The sequence below is a fragment of the Anguilla anguilla genome, chromosome 13 (genome assembly GCF_013347855.1).
Source record: "Anguilla anguilla isolate fAngAng1 chromosome 13, fAngAng1.pri, whole genome shotgun sequence".
Classification (NCBI taxonomy): Eukaryota; Metazoa; Chordata; class Actinopteri; order Anguilliformes; family Anguillidae; genus Anguilla; species Anguilla anguilla.
In genome coordinates this window covers 12,089,629-12,115,513 of record NC_049213.1, presented here as the reverse complement: position 1 = coordinate 12,115,513, position 25,885 = coordinate 12,089,629, and the positions used below count along the sequence as shown (strand labels likewise).

General features: G+C 48.3%; 1 protein-coding gene across 1 annotated transcript in view; it reads right to left on the bottom strand.

Moving 5' to 3' along the window:
- Positions 1–38: 38 nt before the first annotated feature.
- Positions 39–25,885, bottom strand: part of LOC118211763 (integrin alpha-5-like) — a 48,618-nt gene continuing 22,771 nt past the window's right edge. Inside the window, exons 6-30 of the mRNA XM_035389191.1 lie at positions 25,816–25,861; positions 25,535–25,660; positions 25,302–25,346; positions 25,023–25,066; positions 24,676–24,732; positions 23,668–23,720; positions 22,524–22,732; positions 22,139–22,330; positions 22,002–22,047; positions 21,413–21,526; positions 19,778–19,833; positions 19,195–19,352; positions 18,661–18,798; positions 14,526–14,593; positions 11,630–11,780; positions 10,877–10,969; positions 10,548–10,627; positions 10,112–10,192; positions 9,744–9,849; positions 9,195–9,353; positions 6,869–6,976; positions 3,807–3,920; positions 3,011–3,112; positions 2,506–2,628; positions 39–1,306 (exon numbers count right to left, since the gene is read on the bottom strand). Of these exons, the coding sequence (XP_035245082.1) occupies positions 1,223–1,306; positions 2,506–2,628; positions 3,011–3,112; positions 3,807–3,920; positions 6,869–6,976; positions 9,195–9,353; positions 9,744–9,849; positions 10,112–10,192; positions 10,548–10,627; positions 10,877–10,969; positions 11,630–11,780; positions 14,526–14,593; positions 18,661–18,798; positions 19,195–19,352; positions 19,778–19,833; positions 21,413–21,526; positions 22,002–22,047; positions 22,139–22,330; positions 22,524–22,732; positions 23,668–23,720; positions 24,676–24,732; positions 25,023–25,066; positions 25,302–25,346; positions 25,535–25,660; positions 25,816–25,861 (2,553 nt within the window). The 3' untranslated portion in view covers positions 39–1,222. The remainder of the gene's footprint in view (positions 1,307–2,505; positions 2,629–3,010; positions 3,113–3,806; positions 3,921–6,868; positions 6,977–9,194; positions 9,354–9,743; positions 9,850–10,111; positions 10,193–10,547; positions 10,628–10,876; positions 10,970–11,629; positions 11,781–14,525; positions 14,594–18,660; positions 18,799–19,194; positions 19,353–19,777; positions 19,834–21,412; positions 21,527–22,001; positions 22,048–22,138; positions 22,331–22,523; positions 22,733–23,667; positions 23,721–24,675; positions 24,733–25,022; positions 25,067–25,301; positions 25,347–25,534; positions 25,661–25,815; positions 25,862–25,885) is intronic.

Below are 25,885 nucleotides of genomic sequence, written 5' to 3'. Positions count from 1 at the left end.
TGCTTCTGCTTGTATCCCTCTCACCCACCCACCCACCCAAAAACAAATCTCTAAATAGCCATAACCTCCAGACAGATCGATTGACCTCTGACCCCTCATTCTTCCTGCTCCTCGGCGTATTAGCAGAGGGCAGCCATGCCGTCGCGGTGCAGCGGGGGGAAAAAAAAAGCCTCCACTTCCAGGGCGCCCTCCGTTTCACGCGTCCGTCGTTCCTCCAGCCGTTTCCCTGGCGACCCGCGAGCCTCCGCGGACCCCTAAAAGCAGGACCGTAAATAACCCCTCCGTCTCTCCCGGACATTTACAGCCGGTCCCCCCGGGCCCGGCCTCCTTCCGCAGTGCGCTCCTTTTGAACACGGGCCCTGTGCTTGTGCTCCCTCTTCTGAGGACCAAGGCTAAATTCTTTTTAAAAAGTTAAATAAAGTTTTGTGAAGTGATCCAAGCGCTGGAAACACGCAGATGCTGTAGGAGCCCAAAAACAAAGATGTCTTTCGGATTACAGAGGCTCCTGACATCAGACATTTACGACGAACATCTTTGGCAGCGAGGTCCCAGACAGTGAGAACGCACCTGCTTTTCTTTTTTTATTTAAAAAAAGCCTGAAATTCCCACCGCCTTCGGTTTTATATGCGGTGTGAACTCTCTGCTTCTCCGCGAGAGCAGAAATGGAGCATTCCAGAACGTTTCTGAAACGCCAGATCTCTTTCTGCCTTCTCTGCAGACGGGCAGCGACCGACCACGCAAAGTCACGTCCACGCATTCCGCCCGATCACAGCACCAGCCTCCACGGTTCATAAAATGAAAAATTCCTTTCTTTTCTCACGAGAAAAAAAAAAAAAAAGAGGACGAGGAGAAACAGAAACGCGTGCACAGGGAGAACGTGTCTATTGCCGCAGCTTGTCGTGAGCGAAGGACGGGTGAACACACCACGGGCGTTCGCTCCCCACACACCTGCCCACTCCTCTGATCCATAGTGCTCAGCCGTTCGGAATCCAGCCCCAACACTCGATAAAAAGACAGAAACAGAATAAAAAATGTAAAAAAAAAAAAACATTCAGTTTGCTTTGTGTTATTTTTTTTTTCTCTAGTGCAGTGCAGTGGAGTTCCAGTGATATTTGCTCCTGAAGCTTCAGCTGCAGTCTTGCTGCAAACTGTCTGGTGACTGACGCGCTTCTCCGGTTTGTCCGCGGTCTTCTCCGGTGTGTTTCCAGGGCTGGCCCGGCTCTCAGGCCTCTGACGTAGCCGGGGGCTTCAGCTGGGCCTTCTCCATGGCCGTGCTGTACGGGTGGGATCGCTTGAAGAAGCCCAGCTGTATCAGACGAGGGAGAAAAGGAACAAGGGAATATAATCACTTCGGGGGAGTCTTGAATTTAATTGGTTTTTTAAATCCCTCTACTAGGCTTGGCAGGAATATATTTTCTAGTTTTTACAAAACTCCCAACAATCCAAAAATAAATCAATAAATCCGAAATCTAGCTACAAGACATATTTGGTAACTGGATTTTATTTTATAAAATAATATTAACTGCAATATTAAAGTCACAATTTTTGAGATATGGGAGGACAACAGTCAACAATTGCTTTCAGGCACTACACTGGACCAGCCCGCATGCATGAAGACATCTATAGGGGTCCTGCTGACATGCACAAACAGCCACACCTCAGCAAACCAATAAAGGCCTTTTCAGATATCCAAACATTAAACTGATAGCACAGTTAATATATGAATCTACAGTTATTATAATCATTGCTGAAATTCCCTACAAGTGCAGAAATTATTGATATATGTGTTTAGATTTTTTAACGTTTGACGTTGTCCTAAAAACAACCGTCGGCAAAGACTGAGAACATGCTGAAACAAATGTTCGACAGACAGAACTGATTTAAAAAACTAATCCCTTAGTTCTGTCCTACAGCACCACCAGCAGTGAACACAAGTGTCCAAATCAGGTGTTAAGTGCTGGGCAATAACAAAAAACAGAACCCAGAAAACCCTTCTGGTTAGACGCCTCTCTGGTTTAGAGACTAGCAACCATGCACCATCAAGCACTTTCATTAGTCCATAATTGTGTAATCGGTTGCATTCCTTTAGCTGTTTACCACTGGTCGATGCAATTTGAGCGCATACAGTGACACCTTGAGGATAAAGTGGAAAACAGGCACATTTCCAGGCATTGATCCAGATTGACTTACACAACACACATTATTTACAAACATTCCACTTATACCACTGGATAATTCCTGAGCAATTATTTTGAAATGGGGACCATCAATGTGTGGATTTCTTTTCCCTAAATCTGAAGCAATTCAGTACCTTAGGCAAGGGTACAATGGCAGTGCCCAACCCGAGAATCGAGCGTACAGCCTCAGAGTTGCAAGCTCCCTAATCTTTATGCTACACTACCGCCCATGTGCCACCAAAATATCAGCCGTTTGCCATGTCACGTGTCCAGGGGAACCTTGTGGCCCTAAGTACAGTCTCCTGTGCACACCAGGGACCACACTCACTTTGTACAGGACATGGATGAGCAGCGCCAGCAGCAGAAGCCCAGCCAGGATGGCCAGGATGATGATCCACAGTGGCACAGAATACTGGCCTTCTGGCTTACTCCACATCACTGGGGTCACCACCTGCACGGGGCGATATAACATATTAACCTTATAGGACACCACCTGTAGGGGGCGATATAACACATCACTACCTTATAGGACACCACCTGTAGGATATAACACATCGCTACCTTACAGAACACTGCCTGTAGGGGGCGATATAACACATCTCTACCTTATAGGACACCGCCTGTAGGGGGCAATACAACACATCTCTACCTTATAGGACATTATAGGATATTATATATCTCAACCTTACAGGACCGACTTGCAAGGGGCCGATATAACATCGCAACCTTATAGGCCACCACCCACGCAGGCCAAAATAATCAATCTCAATTTTTATATCACCACCTGCAGGGGGCGATATATATCATGGCTGATATATCAAGGAAGAACATGCCTTTTTGGCTCCGGAGGGCCTGTCTCTGGGGACGATGGCGTAAGGCAGCTTCCACACTCTGTACGCAGCGGAGCACTCCAGCACATACTGTTTATATGCCCTCTGTAAGAAGAACAAGATAAAAGAAGTTTTTTTTATCAGGTAAAAACATTTTAGCCAGCTTTACATTTATACTTGAATTACAATTTGAAAGAATTGATCATAACCTGCATAACACGGTTCTGGCACTCATTCATATCTGTGACAAATCCAAAGAAAGATTTAGAAGGGCACTATTTATAATCCAGATTGGAATTGTATATTGGGATTGCAACATGTCTCCAGGAGAGGGCGATGGTGTACCAGCAAAGAGCAGCGAAGCTTCAAACCCTCTCTCACAAGGTCACTTTGGCATTTCGATCCCGTGGGAACCCCAGGCAGAATTTAATGGGTTTTCAATGCACTGGCGGAAACTAGTCTTGGACCAGCCTGAACCATGGTGAGAAAACAAGGTGTACTTTGGGTGTTTGAGACCAGCTCCTGGATCCTGCCCCACACGCACCAGGCCAGAGGTGGAAAACTCAGGTTCGTAAAGCAAAAGTCCTCCGCAGTATTTAGATCCAATCACAGCTAGTTGGCAATTAGCACAATTTCAAAAGTCTCGCTTGTGAGTTTCTCAAAGACGCTTTTATGGCACACGCTTCCTGTCCCGTCTGTGAGGGAGGCATGGCATTACGGAACACGCAGGAAGACGCAGACAGACAGGAAGAAGCATTACGCCCGCCCCAGCAAACACGCCCAGGTCACACCCCCTCACCTCCATGAAGGTCTCGGCCCAGATCCGGGAGCGCACTTTCAAAATGGCGCTGGTCCCCCTCTCCAGCAGCCCCACCTGGCATCTGAGCGTCCAGCAGTCCACGCCAGGACACGACTGGAGAGAGAAGACCTGCGTGTCACATGACGTCTCCTCCGCCGCGCGGCGGGACAATCACGGGTTCAGCCCCGTTTGGACTACGACCGAAACTCTGGCAAACAACCCTTCGCCACGAGCAGGTCCTGCTGACAACATGCTAATACACAGTACGATGGTGTATAATGAAAGAGAGGTGTACGGTGAGAGGAGGAAATGAGAGGAAGTGATGTAGAGAGAAAGAGCGAAAGGCGGGAGAGGGACAGAGGTGAAACGAGCTGGAGGGAAAGAGAAAGGTCGCCAGGAGAAACGAGAGAAAGATAAGCTGTTTTCTGTTAACAAAAATTATAATTTAACAGAAACACTGCCAACCCTGAGCTCAGTTCGCATGTCCTCACTGCAGCCTCTCTGGGCCTTCCCGACGCGCAGCCTCTCTGGGCCTTCCCGACGCACAGCCTCTCTGGGCCTTCCCAATGCGCAGCCTCTCTGGGCCTTCCCGATGCGCAGCCTCTTTGGGCCTTCCTGACGCGCAGCCTCTCTGGGCCTTCCCGACGCGCAGCCTCTCTGGGCCTTCCCGACGCGCAGCCTCTCTGGGCCTTCCCGACGCACAGCCTCTCTGGGCCTTCCCAATGCGCAGCCTCTTTGGGCCTTCCCGACGCGCAGCCTCTCTGGGCCTTCCCGACGCGCAGCCTCTCTGGGCCTTCCCGACGCTCAGCTTTGTATTCTGAATATTTTCCACCTAACCTCTGTATTGCTGAAGCCAAAGACACTCCAATTTCAATATTCTTATGAATATTCACAAAGAACCCCGACCACATGCAATACCGTAGCAATGCAAAGCAATACAATACAACTCCATTGTCCACGCAAAGTGGAAAGTTGTGTTTGGCTTCACGTGACATGACAGACAGAAGGCACATAAAAAACACTTGGGAAGGAGAAAACTAAACATCCTTTTCATAATACTGCGTGCAAGAGCAGACTACTGCAGCACATGACTTGAGTTCAAAATGCTGATTGCGCTCGGGATGAAAGGCTTTTTAAAAACATTTTTTTGGAACCCCTTGGCACTCAAGAGCCTTCCGGAGTTCAACGAGTACCATAAAATAAAGCACCGTGAATTCTTTTACCAACCGGATGCCTTGTGTCACGAGATGGAGAGGTAAAAAGGAAAGCAGGAGCTGGCCATCTGGGTTATCTGTAGAATCTCTCCGTGGCCACACTCCAGCCAGGGTCTCTGTGACCTCTGACCCTGACAGAACCGAGGGAGGGGTTTAATCCGGCTGCCACCAATAAAATCATATCCCTGCTCCTGCAGTTAGAGGTGAAGGGTCGGCGTTTATGGTTGAGCTTCAAGAAGAAGCTAATTCCCCTTCCTCCCGGTTCAAAAGACCAAAGATCTCCAACTCCAGATACCCTGGTCGCCGAGCCCGTTGGCGACCGGCAGCGGTCAGCGAGAGGGAACGCGAGCGCTGGTGCGGATCTCTCTGTGGTCCTGCCAGGGCGCATTCCTGAGCCCCTCTCCGAGCCGAGCCCAGGTGCGCGTTTTAACTGCCTTTCATCCTCCGCGAAACAAAAGCCTCGCGCGACCTCAAACAGCCTTCCACAAAAGGCCCAATCACGCACAGCAGATAAACAACGGCAGTTAACCAGACGGGAACGGAGCACAACGACCCTTTACTGGCTCGGGTACTCAGCCAGAGAGAGAGAGAGAGAGGGTGAGAGAGAGGATGAGAGAGAGAGAGAGAGAGATAGAGAGAGGGTGAGAGAGAGAGAGAGAGAGAGATAGAGAGAGGGTGAGAGAGAGAGAGAGAGAGAGAGAGAGAGAGGGTGAGAGAGAGAGAGAGAGAGAGATAGAGAGAGGGCGAGAGAGAGAAAGAGAGGGAGTTAGAGAGAGAGACAGCTAGAGTGTGTGTGTGTGTGTGTGTGAGAGAGAGAGAGAGAACCCCCACAAAGATCTTCCGTGGTGGTCTCAAACTGTCTCTACTGAGTGACAATAACATTATATTGACTCACTGTTAAAGGGACGGTAGTTTCTGGAGTTCTTGATATTTTCAGTTTTAGTGTTTTTTGGGGGATATTTTAGACATATATCTACACATGTTTCTGATGACCTCATGGCTTTACAATGGCTGGTATAGGGGCATTCATAAGTTTGTGGTTAAAAGGAAAAAAACACACCTCAGTGTATTCAATGCTCCAAATAAGCTTACACAGCAACATTGTGCCTCCTTGGTTATACATGTATATATTACCTGATTAAATTAGAAAAAATTACATGAAATCTTATTTCCAGTTGGAACTGCCCCCTAAGGCACATGCAACATGAGACCAGTGAGATCAGGGAAGCACCATCACAACATAAAAAATATTAATGTTTATAATTGTGAATAAACGCTGTAAAATGTATGTATTCCTATGTACAGCCTCTGAAAACATAACTTTGCTGAACTGTAGAAGGTGCATAAAATATCCTTACCCATGCACAACAACTGCCTGGGCCAGCTGTCTCTGTAATTGTCACTAAACTAATTTTTTTTCCCCCAACCAAAGTAAACTCAGACCGTCTACCTTGTCTACACAGGTTTGTGTTTCGCATTTTTGCTAGCACATGCCACGGCTAGACAATACACTGCATGCTATGCAGAACAGCCAAACGCACACTGAAAGTCTACACAGGGCTGCCAAATCCTGTTCCTGGAGATCCACCGTCTCGTAAGTTTTCATTTCAACCCTAATTTGGCATGCCTGACTCCACTAATTAGCAGTTCAACAAAACCTCCAGCTGTAGAACGAGGTGTGATTTGTCAGGATTGGAGTGAAAAAAAACCTACAGGACGGTAGATCTGCGGGACTCGGGTTGGGCAGCCCTGATCTACGGTGACGTGTGGCGGGACTACAGTGATCTACCGGCAGGCACACCTTCCGTTACCCTCCCGCCCCCTCCCAGACGCAGCAGAGCCTCTCACCAGGTTGAGCAGCTGAGACAGCTGATCCTTGCGCACCTCCCTCCTCTCGACGTGGTGCTCGGGACCGGGCGTCGGCGCGGGGGGCGTTTCCGACGGGGACTTCTGGAGCTGTGAGGGGGGGCGGAGACACACACACGCGGGCCTCAGCACAGGCACACAACACCGCACACGCGTGCAACAGGCTGGAGACGCAGGCGCGCGTGAGGTCGCTGCCATCGCCGAAGGTGCGGTCGGCTCACATCAGCACTCGCGTAAGCGGCCAATGGAACGGCTTTCGATGGGCGCCGCACGCAGCTCCGCGGTGACAACCCCGCTGAACCAGGCAACGGTGAACGAGGACAACGCTGGCAGTTTGTACATTTCTACCACGCAGGAGAAGGGTATGGTTACTGCTCTGCAGCCAATCATGCCCACAGGCAGGTGGTAATTAAATGTATGTTTATTACACAATCACCAGAGACCAATCAGGGAACTGGGATTGGGTTCAAGGGAAGGTATATAGGTTGAAAACAATGGAATTAGTTTGGAGGCCCGGCCCGCCAATCTGCGCTTGTCAGCAGAAGGCAGTGTTAAAAAAAACTCTTTCCAAAAGAAGTAAGGGCTGAAACGGGCTCAGATGTACTGAGCATGCTCACACTCTTAGTTTTAAACAGGAGTCACAGGTGGAACTCAGTGTCTGTGTCAATGAGAAAATAAGAATGGATCATTTAATAAAGTCAGTAAAAAAGCTGTCAAGCACACATGCAGGCTTACACACACGTGTCATGCGTGGTTATGAACATACACAGAAACACACACACACAGACACACATATTATGTGAACCCACATATGTATGCATGCATGCGGGCACATGTTTAAATAGGAGAATTACAACCAGAACAAAAATGGCTACCACATCTGGTACAGTTTATAGCAACATCTCTCTGCTGTCTTATGCGCGCGCACACACACACACACACACACACACACGCACACAGTCACGGAGAGAACCTGTAGTAAACGACATTGGACTGAACTCTGGCAATAAAGACAAGCCCCAAAAACAAAACGGAGCCCAGATGAATGGAAATAGGAGTGTGTGCGTGTGTGTGTGTGTGTGTGTGTGCACGCATGTGTGTATGTATATCTGTGTGTGTGTGTGTGTGTGCGTGCATGTGTATGTATATATGTCTGTGTGTGTGTGTGTACATGGGGGGGGAACCCTGTGCGTACTTCACTGAGCAAAGAAGAGGTTCACGACCAAAAACACGGCCTGAGAGAAGGCACTGAGGGAGAGAAGCTTGGCACGCTGCCCCCTGGTGGAGCGAGGCCCGGGAACACTGCGTAACACTGAGCACAGCTGTGTGACTGAGCGCGTTTGAGCAGCGCGTTCGTGTTCAGTTAGACGGGCGCGGGCTGCAGGCCAAACGCCCGTACCGCCAGGCCAAAGGGCGAAGTGGAGAGGCCAAGGGCCCAAAGTGAACCTGTGATACTGCACACTGTCTTATCACCAGCACAGCCCAACACTGTCCTAACGCACGCTCTTACTGCCAACACACCTCAACACTGTGCAACTCATACTCTCATCTATAACACAACTCAACGCTGCGCAACTCATACACTCTAATCTCTAACACACCTCAACACTGTGCAACTCATAAACTCTTACTGCCAACACACCTCAACACTGTGCAACTCATACACTCTTACTGCCAACACACCTTAACACTGTGCAACTCATGCATTCTTACTGCCAACACACCTTAACACTGTGCAACTCATACACTCTCATCTCTAACACACCTCAACACTGTGCAACTCATACACTCTTACTGCCAACACACCTTAACACTGTGCAACTCATACATTCTTACTGCCAACACACCTTAACACTGTGCAACTCATACACTCTTACTGCCAACACACCTTAACACTGTGCAACTCATACACTCTCATCTCTAACACACCTCAACACTGTGCAACTCATACACTCGCATCTATAACAGACCTCAGGAATAGAATAGTCCTCTGAATTTGTGCGGCGAAAAAGGCCACAGTCCAGTCTAAGCTCTACGGGGGAAAATCTGAGTGATTCCTGTCAACACATCATACAGCAGCATTTATATTCAATGTGCTAGGAAGGCCACAGCAATGTGCTCAAGTCCCAATTAGATTTAAACACGCCACTGGGGTCCGTATTCCAGCTGTTCTAAGAGCTACACCACAGACCGAGGGTCCAATATAATGCTCATGCAAGGTCTCTGCAGCCTCACACAAACCCTGACCATGGGCCCCGGGCCCCGGGCCCCTGCCAAAAGGCCCAGAACGCTTCTGCGGGGCCCTCACCTTGAGCCGCAGGGGGTTGAGGGTGTGGGCTGTGGTGCAGTTGACAGGCCCCTGGGTTGTCACCTCCAGGGGGTACATCAGCCAGTGATCCTGGACTCTCATTGGACAATGCAGCTCCAGGAGGGTGTGGCTAATCATGCTCGGCCCATTGTTCACCAGCTGGGAGAGAGACATGGCATGAGCTAATCCATCATGGATGCCCGTGAAATGAACGTAAGGAAGTCAAATATAATACTAAAAAAGGGAAGGATAAGGAGAATTAGGATAATAAGGTTAAGGATAATTGACATGTTCAGTGTCAGTAAAAAGTGTGAAAATAAGTGCCAGACTCTATCCTGGCAAACATATTCAACAAAATCTATTAATATTCAACAATTAGCATGTCAAATTTAGCCAACTTAACACGGTAAAGAATCTGCGCAACCCTTTGGTAGTACCAGTACAGATGTGCAAACTGTTAAGGTGCCTAACTGACACACTGGACTGTTCAGTCACATTTTCTGCAGTTGGTCACTCTCAACCCTTGACCCCTGACCCTTCCATCCCTACCTCATACACATGCTGGACCAAGGGCCCCACGTCCTGCTCCTCCTGCAGTTTCTTAGTGACCTTCCAGTTTGGCGGAGGGAAGATAACCTTGTCTGGACGAGAGACCCTTAAAAATCACAGAGGAATAGTGATTTAGCAAACACGGACAAACACCAGTTTCGTTGTTGAAGGCACGCAACTGAAAGATGGCCAATCATGACTTTGTAAAGGAACACTGGCTGCACTAATCTGATTTAGCTGAAAAGTTTGTCCTCAGGGCCTGAGCATAGTTTTCAGTTAGACTGCAGTTACGACGCACAGAAAATGCTAACTGCATGTTAATGTTCTTCAGGAAAGGTAGCGTAGCACCACGCATTATGCTGACTCACCCCTGTAAAATAACGTCCGCCATCACAGCCACCTCCAACTTGTAAGGCACTACGTCGCTCCGGGAGTTATTCTCATTTTTACTGAGACAGAGAGAGGGAAATCGTGAGTTTTTGTGGTTGCTTGCGGTTAACAGTCACCGCATTTAAAAAAGAGAATGTTGTCGGTTAGAATCTTCTGTGGGACCCTCCTGTAACACCCTTGAGCAATGCATTTGTACTAGAACTACTTTATTAAATATCCACCCGAAAATGTATATCAATAATATAACAAATGTGAGCCAAGTAAATTACTCTAGCTAAAGGAATTTTGAAAGCAAACATAGTGTATCGTAGTGGTTTGAAGCTTATGATGACACTCCATGCATTCTCTACTCCACAACAGTTTCCTGTTCAAGGAGCATTAATGAGCAGGTAATACAACAGCATGAATATTCACCTGCGTATCTGGACCTCAAACTGTACTGTCCTGCGCGTGTCCTTCAGGCGTGGAACAGTGAAGCGGAGACCGGCCCATAGCTGTAGGGTACACGCACACACACACACACACACACGTACGCATACATGCATGCACCACACGCACACACGCATACGCACACACACACACACGCGTACACACACAGGCACACACACATACACAGATACACAGACGTTTACACACATATTAATGCACACAGACCCTGATGGAGAAATGCGTACACATTGACACAGTTAAACACAGACAGATATGTACATTGACACAGCACCAAGCCACACTCTAGTACTTACACTCGTGCCAGATTTCATGGGGTTGCCCAGGTCACAGCTGACATAACGGGTCTGGTTCTCTGTCTCATAGCTGCAGGTCAGCTGGGACAGCGTCTGAAACAACACACAATTAAGAACATATCACACGCACACACACATTTAAGAACACAGAAGAAGGCACACGTCACAGTGAAAACATTGTGTGAAATCCCACTCTATTGCCCCTTAAGACAATGTTTTCTTGGAATTTAATTAATGATAGGAAGCAAATTAATGTCATGAACTCAGGGTGGCTTATGAGTCATTGAAATCAGTTTAAAGTGCACATATAGACACCACATGACTACTTAGATTCATAATTAAAATCTCATGCCAAAAGGAATTCAGTTTATAGTATATGAACTAGTATATTTCTTAAATTAGAATGCATTCATTTCAGAACTTCTATTGCACAAATATACCTTAATAATATGCCATACATGGACTACATAGTATAATAAACTAACAATGTTATACAAAATAAACAAGAATATAATGAATTATATATAATAATTATGTAATAATTATAGCCATATATTTAGTATGAACTTACCACACAGTTCACAAACCCTTTTGCGGAAAATACTTCTTGTGTACATTCCATACATTTTCTGTTCTGTAAATCCGAGATACGTGTGATTTCTCATATATCCCTATAAGTTTTTATCCGGGTAACTCACACGTTTTAACGGGCGCTGGGTCCCGGGTGCGAGGTGCAGAGGCTCTGGCACTCACCTCGTTGTTGCGGGCGATGCCGCTGTAGTCCGCCTCAGGGGGCAGGGCCACGTACAGCTCCGCCTCGTAAGCCCCGCCCTCACCCTCGTTTCGGGCGTTGAACGTCAGGGTCAGCGCGTTGTCGTCACCGAGGTACGCTTCCTTCCTGTCGCTGCAAGACACAAAATGACAAAGGTCGGTTAAAATACTTTTTCAACTTTTTTTTAAATTACAGGATTGCTGTTCGTTATATAATGACTCAATGCTAAAAGGTTCAAAGCAAAAAAAAATGTTGGTTGAAATGTTTTCAAAAAATCTTTGTTTGAGAGGATATATTGTTGCCAAAAATACGATTTTAAGACAAAAAGTATTAAAAAATGTATTTGCCTAATGTGCTGGGATAAAACTAATCAAAGAAATCACCAAATTACCAGTGTGACAGAGTCATTTTCTCTTTAATACCCCCTCTGCCACACAACGGACACCTTCTGACACTCTTCTGATTAAACTCTAACAGAGTACATATGACTTAACACTGACCATTTTACTGTGTATATAGGACATCTACTTTGACTTTACACTGTGTCCCAAATACCTGAATAATTACACAGTAAATGCAGAGATTGGTACAAGATGACCATCATTTGCATACATACTGCCACAGTACTTTCAGCTGTGAAACCCGTTTGCGATTGCATTCAAAGTGTTGTCCTCCGCCTGACTTGACTACAGTCACTAAATTAAATCGCCATAAGCCCAATCGTTGGTGTGATCAACATTACAATTGTTGACCATGATCCAGGCTGCTTGATTGTAATTCAATTGCCTAGAGTGAGGAACTCAAGATGGCTGCCATCCACCTGATGCCTTTGATCTTACCCCGAGCCAGGTAAGAGCACATAACTCACGAGCAAGGCCCAAACCTAAATTTTATTCCTCTCCCCCCTCTGTGCGCTTCACTGCACAAAGTCTCTGAGCTCAGCAGTGGGACGTGACCCAAATAACACCACTGCCATTTGTCTCAGGAAACCCACCCCCCTTTCCCCCCATCCCCCCTCCCGCCGAAACTCCTCCGATGCAGAAACACGGCCGTGCAGCCGATCGAGCTGTAGAACAGCACCCCCCCCCACCCCTTCCCCTTCTGCCCCGCCCCCACTCCGCGAACACAGTCAGAAATTCCTTCTAAGGGCTCCACAGATGATTCCAATTACACCCAGACCTCATGAAGTCACACCGAGGAAGCGAGAGAATCAATATCTCAGACACCGGCCCTCAGAGAACAGAGAGAGGTCCTCAGAGAGCAGAGAGAGGTCCTCAGAGAGCAGAGAGAGGTCCTCAGAGAACACAGAGAGGTCCTCAGAGAGCAGAGAGAGGTCCTCAGAGAACAGAGAGAGGTCCTCAGAGAGCAGAGAGAGGTCCTCAGAACAGAGAGAAGTCCTCAGAGAGCAGAGAAAGGTCCTCAGAGAGCAGAGAGAGGTCCTCAGAGAGCAGAGAGAGGCCCTCAGAGAGCAGAGAGAGGCCCTCAGAGAGCAGAGAGAGGTCCTCAGGGAGAAGGCCATGCAGCTGATTTTCTGAACAATGCAACAAGAAAAGAAAACAATACTCCCAAAACCAGACCTAGCGTGTTTCACTGAGAACACGTCCCCAGCAGCAAGTGTCTGGCAGAAGCTCTTCAGTGGAGACGGCAGCAACAGATATTATTTTCAGGACACATTCTTGAAAACAGATTTAACTCCTCTTTTCACACACACACACACACACACACACACACACACATGCACGCACCATTTTCTCGAAGGTACTGACACAGCTCAACATGAATCTCACGAGGTAAATGTTTTGCGATGAAAGGCCAAACGAGTTTCCTCCAGTGAAGTTACTGAACAAACATCTGCCCAGTCATAGCTTGTAAATAATTATCACTGCCTGCGATAAATCCAAACACACAAATGATTATTAATCATAAATTTTCAAAAACTGACACCATGAGAGAGAGTGCTGAGCGCCAGATGAAAACAAGACAAAAAAAATCAAGAAAAGAAATATGGAGGGCCCCGTACGCCAGCAGTCTTTAATCGCAGCTCGCTGGAACCTTCCCCAGAGGCCCTCTGGCACGCCAATCCCCGCCGTTTCTGCAGCTACCCCTTTCACCCCCCTCGCGTGCGCTCTACCCGTCCGTTCCACCTCTCTCTCACCTTCTGTCCTCGCACCTGTCCGCCTGCCGCCCCTCCCGTTCCCTTACGTGCGTTAGCCCAAAACGCGAAGCGCACCCTGTGGCTGCTCCGGGGTCGCCGGGGGGGTGTCACCAAACTACTCCTTTTCAAGTCTAAGCTTTGTGAGATAATCAATAAAATACTCAAATAGCCCCCTTGTGTGTTTTATAGTTATTACATTAACAACAACAGTAACAGAAATTGCAGGGGGGTGGCGGGGTGATGGCATGTAAGCAGACATCAGGAAAGACGAAGAAACAGTGAACAGGAAAAATACCCCAGCCAATGAGGAGTGGCTATGTGCTGTCTGAAACAGAAAAGGGGGCGGACCTAAAGGAAGGTATGCCATACAAACAGAAAAGGGGGCGAACCTAAAGGAAGGTGTGCCATACGAACAGAAAAGGGGGCGGACCTAAAGGAAGGTGTGCCGTACAAACAGAAAAGGGGGCGGACCTAAAGGGAGGTATGCTGTATGAACAGTAAAGGGGGCGGACCTAAATGGAGGTGTGCTGTATGAACAGAAAAGGGGGCGGACCTAAAGGGAGGTGTGCTGTATGAACAGAAAAGGGGGCGGACCTAAAGGGAGGGGTGCTGTATGAACATAAGGGCTCTATACTGTAGGTCAGGACCTAAAGCGAGACGGTACTGTACTTGGCCATTAAAACAGGCTGGAAAATTAGTGAGTTAACAAAACTGAGACTCACCCATGAACAGCCAACTTCAGATCAGGCACACAAATGTTATCCTCCCCACAATCCAACAGAATCTGGGCCTGAAAGGAGCGGGGGAAAGAAAAAGACTCATGTCAATGTAGGACCGTCAAGAAATATGCTTACTACTTACACTGTGGCTGACACTGCAGTCGTCAAGGGTTGGGGAACGTGGCCTGTAACTCAGAGGTTGCAGGTTCAAACCCCAGGGGGGACACAGATGGTGCATTTGTCCTAAATATCCAGCTGTATAAATGAATAGCATGAAATAGTGCAAGTTACTCTGAATATGAGGGTGTGATAAATGGCTAAATGTAATGTAATTGTTCTGCAGAGGCAATTCTTTATTGGACCATGTACTGGGCCTGAGCTTGCCTTGCCAATCCAAACACAGAAGAGACAGACTTACTCCAGGCTGTAGGAAATTCAAACGTGAAGGGAGTATTTAGCAGAAACTGACCTTGGATTTTACTGCTATGATTTTATTTCAGAGACACTGGTGCACAGTCAAGCAGCCTGGATCATGGTCTCAATAACTCATTTCATCTTTCCCCTGGGGGGATGACCCTCAACCCCCCGCATCCCCCCCCACACACACCCCTCAGCTCCCTGCCAACCCCCCCTCCCACAACCACCAACTTCCCATAACAAAAATTGAATACTCTGCAGCATATAGTGTCCTGTATATGGATTTATATGTATAAATATACAGTATTTCACAGCAGTGTATTTTTGGAGAAATATATTGCCTTTTCACAAAGCAGCAATCATTTTAAATGTACTCATATAGTATTAAGTATTGCAATAAAACATTTTAAATTAAATATTAAATTCAGTATATTCCATTTCTCTAGGGGTCTGTCTCCAGCAGACAGATTCTGCACCGCAGCGCCCTCTAGCAACAGGCAGGAGGAGCTGCGCCTGTCACCGTCACCCGCTTCACAGGGACACGCTGGCACACCGCACGCCGCCGGGGCGCGGCACCACCCAACACGCCACCCAACACATAAAGAGCGCTTCGATCAGGGAGGGCAGAGGAGGGGGGGGGGGGCGACGGGACGGAGGGGAGCGCGGAGGCGTCATGGAAACGGGGAGCGGGCGCGGGGACGTACGCGCAGCAGGGTAACCGTGACGATGATGAGCGGTTGACCATGAAAGGAGAAAGGGGGGGGTCTGGGAAAGTGCGAGCCCGCAGAGGCAGTTCAGATGAAAGCCTCGGGGCTTCCCTGTAATTAAGCAAGCGATGGATTCTAATTAGGGAGGCGGGGGCAGGCCCTGCTGCGAGCTGGGCCGACCCCTGCGCAGGCCTAGGCTCAACTCTCCAACAAGAAGAAGAAGAAGAAGAAGAAAAAAAAAACTCTCCAACAGGAGGAGAGAGATGTCTCAGTGCGTTGTCACGGCAGCGCGGTAGAGCGAAAAAAGCAGGTGGCACTGGGTGTTTGAGTGCGCTAGCATAGCATAGCATAGCTGCATGACAACACAATCAAGTACCTTGTTTTCTCATTGAAACCCCCACTGTATATATATATATATATCTGACCAAATCTGATGACAGGCTAACACATCACAGCTGTTTCCAAGACCCTTTCACTAACCAGATTTAATGCTGAAAAATCCCACAACACGCAAACTGCTGCTCTGCCGAGCCTACGTCCAGAGGAGTCCGAGTCTTCCGTTAAACCCGCGGTGAAAACGCTTGTTTTACTGCGTTCATATTTATTTCACAGCTGGGAAATACCTCACGTTTAATCACAGACCTGCCGGTCCACTAACAACCCAAAAACGATTTAAATACAATCACGCAACAGCTGAACTACAAACTGAAACAGCGCAACGACATTATACACTACATGCACCTGTATAAAGTTTCCTAAGACAGGAGGAAGACAAGTCATTTTCTCCACTCTAGGGGACGAGTCTCTGGTCTTAATCTCAGGAACGGACATTTAATAAAAATTTAGAGAATAGTCTTGAAAATAGTTTCACGGCAACATGTTTTTGTTGTCCAAGACGTGTATTATGTCAAAAAAAATGTAAACACCTTTTTTCTGTCTGATCTCAGGAGGTTATAACACCTAGCAGAAGCTCTCAGAAATATAATTAATAAACTTAATAGCCAATATCCCATGTTCCTCTTGGTCAAAACCTAGTATATGGTCAGGTCAAAACCTAGTGTATGGCTGGACCGGCCGACCAATGGTGCAACTTCATAACTCGGCTGACCAATGGTGTAACTTCATCACTCACTCAGTCACTCAGTCACAGTCATTCACATTTGCAGGGCTGGCCCCGCCGCTGCGGTCCAGCCGAAAAGCAGCGGAAAGTTCCTGTTGAGAGGCGAGGCGTGAGTCGCCCCGGCGCCCCGTCACGGCAGCATGTGGAAGGCATTACGCCGCGGGAGAGCGAGAGCGTGCGGGTCCCTCCCCACACACGCTCCCGCACGCTTCCTCGGCTGCCGCGCTAACTGCGAGGCCCCTCCCCCTCCGCGCTAGCTCCCGCACTCGACACAACCCTCTCTCCCTCTGTCTCTCGTTCTCTCCGGTTTCACCTCCCCCGTGTCCGTCTGTCTCTTTCTCTCTCCTCTCCTCTCTCTCTCTCTCCCACCCTCTCTTTTGCTCTTGCTCTCTCAGTCATACGTACTGCGGTCTAACGTAGATCAATGGCGATCGCAGTTTCCACTGTAACTCCCAGAGAAAAGTCACAGAGAAATGAGAGAGGGAGAGAGAGAAAATGACATAACATTTCATTACAGCGCTACACTGGGCCACTGTCTGCTCCCAGCACCCTAATCACCAGGCCTCGTTTAGTAATGTCTGGGGAAAGGCGTGATCAAGCGTACCGCGGCACGGCCCTCCCCTTGAGCCCGACTCACACCTGGCAGGGAAACGCTGGTAAAACTCAAACGAGGTCAGAAGGGGTCAGAACCACGAGAGGCCCCGCCCTAGAAACGCCCCCCCCCCCCCCGCCCCCCCCAGATCCCAGCGCCATGGCGAGCCTCCCCCGTCACAAACCCGTCCAAAAAAGTGAATCTCGGTGGAACGATTAAAAGCCCTCCACCGTACTGGCTCCGAATTTTCCTGTTTCAAACGGCTTCCCAGACTGGCTGGACCGTTTCCCAGGAGCCTTTTTTTTAAAAGGTGGAAAAAAAATGAAAATAAAAACGGTCTCATACTACTCAGCCAAAATGACTGCAGTCATCCCTGAATGGAGCAGGAGCCAATCAGCTCTTAACTCCTGCTGTCGGACAAGGTATGAGCTATAAAAACACGAGCTGGCTATGTAAGCTAAGCTTTTTTCTCTTGTGTGCTTAAAGTGGTATTTCACTCCTAGTTTAGCAACATTTGCTAATATGGTAAATAAAACATTTTACAGGTTATTTCCTTATGGACACAGTTCATCCTGCACATACAACCTCTAAAAGGTTCAGTGTCAATAACAACTGCATTAAGATTTATTTGTTTTTTTATTTCACAGATATTTCATTACAAGCTCATGAGGTTGGACTCTCTCTGTCGACTTGCTTTCATATTGGATTATAGCCCTATATCTGACAGCCTGGAGCCTGCAGCCAAACACTGTAAGTAGCCAAAGAACACAGATCAAAGGAATAAGACTGACGTAAGAAGAGGAACTTCAAGGATTTTACTTATTCTGTTGCCACGTGCAAGCTTGGTCAACAGCAGGGGTCCTCAACCCTGATCCTTGAGGGCTGCTGTGTGGTGCTCTTTGTTTCCACCTTAAAATCAGTAACCTACTCAGACCCAATAAACCAGGTGAGGTAAGCTACATTACATTACAGGAATTTAGCAGATGCTCTTATCTAGAGCAACTTGCACAACTTTTACATATCATTTACAAACGTATCCATTTATACAGCTGGATATACACTGAAGCAATGCAGGTTAAGTAACTGAGCTCAAGAGTACAACGGCAGTGTCCTACCAGGGAATCGAACCTGCGACCTTTGGGCTACAACACCAGTTCCTCACCCATTATACCACACTGCCGCCATAATTGTGTAATCACCTGTGCTTTAGTTGATCTAAGGTTGAGAATCCCTGGTCTACGCTATCAGGCCGGTGGGTGAAGCAAGACCGCAAACTCTTGAGCGCAGACGACCGCAAGGTACCTTCTGTTCGACGAGCTCGGCGCCCTGGTAGTTGATGACGGGACGCAGGCCGTGGGCGTCAGCTGGAGCCCCAGGGTTGAGGCTGAAGTTGAGGGAGACGTAGATGGAGGAGAGCTTGTCCCGAAACTCCTTCTCCTCCTGCAGGCAGTGAGGGCATTACCGTTAGGCTTAGCAGCACCGCAGCACTGTCTGGGTGCAGGGAGGCTTCAGTGAGGTACATAAGGTTGTAGTTTACTTCATTGGTACTGTAATGACCACGTGAATTAACTCATGTAAATCTCTATGGAGCTTGAAGCATCGATAAGCTTTACAGATACGTAAAAACATACTAGAAAGGAACCCCAGGGTGTGTTCACTTGAGTGTACCAAGCCCAATAAGTCAATGATGCCTAGAATGATGCCTATCTTAAATGCTATGTTAAAATGCTACGTTAAATGCTGTGTTAAAATTCTATGTTAAATGCTATGTTAAAATGCTTGGTATGAACAACCAAACCCCGGCCCAGGGCTGGATGCTGTGACAGAGGTACTCACTCGCAGGTAGATTTTGGTGTCCTGGCAGACGCGCGCCCCGTTGGCCACCAACAGGGTACTCCGCATGGCGGGCTGCTGGCTGTGCAGGAACAGAGACCTCCTCACCGCCCCCCTCTGCCTCTGCTTCACACTGTCCAGCTGCACCTCCACCACAAACTCTGCACCGTGTGCACACACACACACACACACATGCACACAACCATGCGCACACACACAGAACCACGCGCACACAACCATGTGCACACACACACAACCAGGCACACACACACACATACACAACCACGCACATACACACAACCAGACACACACAACCATGTGCACACAAACACAACCAGGCACACATATGCGCACACACACACGCAAGTGCACACAAAAACAAATGCACACACACATGCACAAACATGCACACGCAAGGGCACGCACAAACACACATACACGCGCACGTGTTGACACACAGGCGGCAGACACACACAGAGATGCATAGACATTAGTTTCTGATTGAACTTGAGCGTGCATCTTAAGGAGGGCCACTGAAAAGAGAGGACGCTGAATGAATGGTAGGAGGTCTGTGCGGGGTCCTCACCCAGAAGGGCCGGGAGGTGCTTCCCAGCGGCAAAGAGGCAGAAGCTCAGATTCACACTGAAAAACAAACAGACATCACGAGGGCTTAGCAACACTTCCTGACCGAGCTGAACGCTCAGTCTTCCACATGCGCCTTCAGTGCTTTCTAATCATTACAAACTTTATAAGGCAGCCATGTATCCACTTACACATAAAACATTTATGAGTTATGACTATGTTAAAATGGCTGATATACAATTAGTATTGTCAGCTCATGACTAGAGAGAGTAAAAAGAATAGTGCCATTTTATGTGGTGTGAGAGTAATGCTATGACGAATGATATGGCTTTGTGTTTTGTACAGTAGTATTGTGGGTAATGTAGTGCAGTGTAGTATAAGTAATTGGGAATTGGAAACTGCAGTAAATTCAGTGCATCTCCAGAGCTGCTGCAGGAAAAGAGGGACTGGAAGCAATCAGCCTCTTAGAGCATAGAACTGTGAACACTGCAGGGTTGGGGACTCTCACTGCTGAGGACCAGAGAGCCTGAGAGGCTGTGGGGTGGAGCTCTGAAACCCATGACACTCACGGACCCCTGCAACGAACAGTCCAAACCCTCCCCTCCTTACCCCGCCCCACTCTCTGGTCAGAGTAAGCCAGAGTGCAGAGTGTGTTTTGGCATATGTGCGTGTGTGTGTGCGTGTGTGTGAAAGGGAGTGTGTGTGCATTCGTGAGTCTGAGCATGAGTGTGAGCGTGTGGGAGAGGCTGTGTGTGTGTGCTTGTGTCTGTGAGCATGTGTGTGAGAGTGTGTGTGTGTGTGTGTGTGTGTGTGAGAGAGAGAGCGAGAGAGTGTGTGTGTGTCTGTGAGCATGTGTGTGAGTGGGTGTGTGTGCGTGCTTGTCCTTATGTTTCCCAGCTGTGTCCCATTGCTAAACAATATCTCATTCAGAGAACATGCCAACCCCTCCCTCCCACCCTCCCTCCCTCCCTCCCTCTCTCCACCTCTGCTCTCCCACTCAGTCTGTCTGTCACTGCGCAACACAGGCTAATCAAGGCGCACACAAGGGCTGCTTGTATTGCGTAAAAAAGGCCAGACTGCAGAGCACACCCTCAATCCGCAGCACCCACAGCCGTCCTCCATTCCGTACCCTATTCTAAATGAAGGGATATCAGCCCGTAGGCCCAGACGAGAGGCACATCTCCAAAGCGCAAACTGCATTACGCTCCCCAGCTATTTGGCCATATCTCCAGCAGCACAAATGAGTTCCGCCTCCCAATGCGTGCAGTAGCACGGAGACCAGAGACTACGCTGCATCCTGTCCCAGAGGTATCTCTCAGTTGACATGTCTCTTTGGCATTAGGATACATGTAACTTTAAAGGACCAACTGCACTGCTGTCTTCAATCATGCACACGGGCTTTCATAGGCTGCAGGAAATATTCACTAAAAGGAATATTATTCATTTTATACGTCCTGTGCCATATACACACACAGTTCAGTGGAAATAAATTCTGCATCATAGCTGAACATTTCCAGTATACTTCAGTGTTTCATTAATCTAAAGCAGGAGGTGGTTTGATAACTGAAGCTGAAATACTTCTGTTGCGTAGTGAGGAAAGCATCCCAACCAATGGGGGGCTGGGGGTGTGTCCACGTACCAGGACACAAATGAAGTCTCATTGCCAGTGGACACCATGCAGGTCTTCTCCTCCGGATTGATCATGCTGGGGTACACCAGAAGGGTGGCGCTGGCGTTCACGATGGGCCGAGCTCTGCGGAACACAAGCACAAAACCCAAACGTCATCTCATATTAAAACACCGGGGGGCCTCTAGTGGCGCAGTCCATAGAGCGCTAACCACATGCTCAATGCGAGCCGCGACGTTGGCAGTACGAATCCGACCACCGACCTTTGTCACACGTCTCTCCCTCTCTCTCCTCTTAATTCTTCCTGTCTCTCTACACTGTCCTATCAAATAAAGCTGAGAAAGCCCCAAAAAAAAAACGTACACTGACTACCACAATCTCAACTTATCAAACTTATCATTGACACTGACAGCTTTACTAACACTAGTCACATTAAAATTAAAGTCAAGGGCTGGGATTGAATCACTCACCCCCACCGCCCCACCCCACAAACAAGCCTAGCTATTCACAAATTGACAGCGATATCGACAGCAGCCCAACAGAGCTTTAATAATGACAACTGACTGCAGCTGGAGTTGGGAGTATAGTGAGGGTCACTCACCTGTACAGAACCGCCTTGTCAACTCCAAATGCGCCCACTAGGAGATCTGTGTGAAAACAGGTGAACCATCATAGATGCATTTGTTTTGTTTTTTTTAAAGAATGAATTAAAGAGCCGCTTTTTGCCGCAGGACTCACCGGGGTAGCCATTCCTGTCCAGGTCTTTGTTTCCGCGCAACGAGAAGCCGAAGATCGCGGGGAGGGTGGCAGAAGCCCATTGGCCGGCCAGCACCTGAGAAGGCGTGGCCTTGAGGCCTCCCGCGTGTCCGTGGTAGATAAGGACCAATCCCTGCTGCTGGTCTCCTCCAAAGGGCGATCCGACAGCCACATCTGGGCGAGGCAGGAAACAGTCCGTAAGCCCCAGAAGCAATCAGTCACTCAGTCAATCAACATATTTTTTTTTAGAAATCAGAAAGCCCGTTTGAGCCGACGCGTGATCCTGCAGCCATCTTGTTCGGCCCCTCTCAGGATACCCCACCAGCACCCACCCCACCCCCACAAAACCTGACCCTGACGTCCTCACCGTTGAACCCATCCTGGTTGAGGTCCCCGAGAGGAGCGATGGAGCTCCCGAACCTGCTGCCGAACTGGGTCCCCGTCAGGGAGGGGAGGCCGGGCGCAAAGTCCAGGGCCCCCCGCTGCAGGTAGACGTAGACACGCCCCACCTCCTCCAGCCGCCCGTCCGACCCCCGCACCATGAACGTGGGGGCCCCCACCAAGAGGTCCTCCAGGCTGGGACGGCAGCCAGACACACGCGCAGAAACAGGTTGAGGTTATTAACCCGATGGGCATTCCTCCATGCTGCACAAGTCTTAGTCGCACTACATTAAAAAGGCCTCGCACACAAGTCACAACTGTGCACTGATGTCAAAGACAATTGTAACACTGGCATTCTAATGACAAAATAAAAATATATTCAGAAATACTAGATATAACAGATATATTGTTATTAGTTAAAGAACACGCAATAATATAGAATAAGTAAGCAATTTAAAAGTTTGCCAAAGCAAAATCTGCAGCAGCAATTTTGTAAAACTTACTATGAATGGTTCTTCATAAGAACAATATGCCTCCATCAAAATAGCAAATATCACTTTCATAAGCACTCATAAACATTCATAAATTCTTTGATCAATTAACACAAATAGGCATATAGAGCACTGATACGCTTATGCAGTAAGTGACATTACCATGCCATAGCAACTGGAAAACAACATATGAATGTCTATGTAGTGCTGAAGCAAGTAGTTCTTACAAAGGATTTACATAGCCATTGTGAAGGTCCATTCAGAGAATATTGGCAGTAATTTTACAACTATTCAAGAAGTTGCACATTCAGATCATTCATAGCAATGGAATAATATTTATTTACAATACAGAGAAGTATTACTGCCAATTTGTCTTCTTATTATAAGGTTACTGCAGCCAATATCCACAACCCTGCAATCTTCAGCTACTCCTGAAGGAATCACAACCAGTGATTTACAAGCATGAGTGCAGTTTAGCTGTGCGAGTGAGAAAGTAGCAATAAAACAGGTGGTGTCATGGGGGTTTAGGTGATTGCCCATGACACAGGATCTACAGGAGGAGGTCTACCTCCCCCCCCGCCCCCGCCCCCCCACCGCTCCTCCCGCTCTTTGCTGACAGCCGGCTGCCCGCTCGCTCACCCGTCGTTGTTTATGTCGGTGGTGGCCACCGCGTAGCCGAAATAGGAGCCCATCTGGAAGAGATCAGAGCCCAGACCAGGGGCAATTACAGCGGGGGGTGCAGGAGCATCACCCCCCCACCTCCACCCCCACCTCTCAGCATCACCGCCTCCCAGCCTCCCAACATCCCCCCCACCTCCCAGCCTCCCAACATCCCCCCACCTCCCAACATCCCCCCCACCCCCGCCTCTCAGCATCACTGCCTCCCAGCCTCCCGCCATCCCCCCACGCTCCCCCCCGCCTCCCAGCATCACTGCCTCCCAGCCTCCCAACATCCCCCCACCCCCCCCCCCCCTGCCTCCCAGCATCACCGCATCACCGCCTCCCAGCCTCCCAACATCCCCCCACCCCCCCCCCCCCGCCTCCCAGCATCACTGCCTCCCAGCTCCCTCCCTGCCAGCCTTCCTCTCCAACAAAGAGTAGTATCTGTACATAGAGGTAGAGATAAAACACAAAACATAGCAGCATTCTGACAGTAAAGGTTTCAAAGTGATAATCCCAAGCTACCTCGTGTTAAAACATTTCTTTGCAAAAGAGAGGGGTGTCTTTCAAGATGATAATGCCTCTACCCACAGCTGAGCAGTTGCCTGGCGATTTGAAGAGCGTGACACTGACTTAATCTGTTTGTCATGGTCTTCTCAGTCACCATTTAGGCATTTATGGGACAGTGCCAGGGTTCAGCATTAAGGTTTTTTTACACTTGACTGGCCAGACAAGTTGGCCATGAATCTACTAGACCAAACTACAATAGAATAAGAATTAGATAGACATCCTCGTGTCCTTAGGAAAACAAATATTTAGATCCTATATATTCCATATAAGCAATTACCATAAAAACGCCTTCTTTTAACCAACTAAGCAGTCCTTGCCAACTGCTACCTGCACATTAAGTTCTTCAGGATTAAATCACACTGCACCATGCACCACGCTGTTACTGGATCTGCACTGAAAACCAGGCCGCACACTCACCTGCTCACCGGTGAAGTTGAGCATTGACTTCATATCGGTCCCATTCAATAAAGACACCTGCAATGCAGAGAGGAGAACACAAGCACTCAAAGCTGACACTGTCAACGAAAGCCATCAAGATCTTAGGAACAACTATGACTTGACAACCGAGGCTGCTGACTGCATATGTCATTTCATAACTAATAATTTCACTTTAAATGCACTTTTCAAGATTACATTATTTGTTGTCTCCATTATAGTTCATGCATTTCCTCTCATTCTGTTATCCTCTCTGGGTAGATTCAGGTGGTTATGTAATCGCACAAGGCACCAGAACATTGAATTTGAGGAAAGTTGGTGGTCCTTACTAATCCAAAGAGCAACAGTCCTTTCGGGACACCGGTCACAAAATCTGCAGGACACAAGCGCAAATAAAGTAAGTAGAACACCAGGAGAGGATGGCCGAATCAATAATTTTAACACTGAGAGCCACCGAGAGCTCGAAACAAAGCCAGCTTTCACCAGAGAGCAGTTAATTAAACATGACCGCAGACTCGTGGAGTAACGCGACAACAGCCTAATTGTGTGGAAACGCAGGTCCACACTGTAAACATTGTGCAGCAAAAAAAAAAAAAAAACTCAGTTACCTTCAATTCCATCTCCGCTGAACTCGCCCACCGCTACAGAGTAGCCTACAACAGAGGAGATGGCAAACATCACGTGCTGTGGAAATGCGCCAGCAGATGTTACAACACAGCAAAACACGAAAAAACCAGCTGTTTCTGAGTAAAAGAAAAGCTGCTTCGCTCAGCAAGGGCAGAGAGTGCAACAATACGGAGCACCAGAAGAGCACGTGCACAGCAGGAGCGGTGGAGTTTACCCAGGTAGCTGTCGTCATAGGTGCCCTGCACCTGTCGTGTCTCCACCTGCCCCGCCACTGACAGCAGGAAGTACGAGGGGTAGTACGCCTTGACGATTTCCTCCTTTGAGGCCGAGAACAGCTGACCTGGAAGGGAGGGAGAGGAAGGGTCAACCAGTTGACCTCGTTAAATGATAAACCCCTTTGGTAGCTTGGAGAGGTTTGGTTTAGCATTAATTCCACATACACAAACACAGATAGTGGACCACTATTTGACTTCCTTGCTGATGTCCCGGGCTTACCTTGCCAGTAGAAGCTGCCCGGACCACCAAGAACGACTCTCCCATTCTGAAACACAACCCAAGGCTGGTA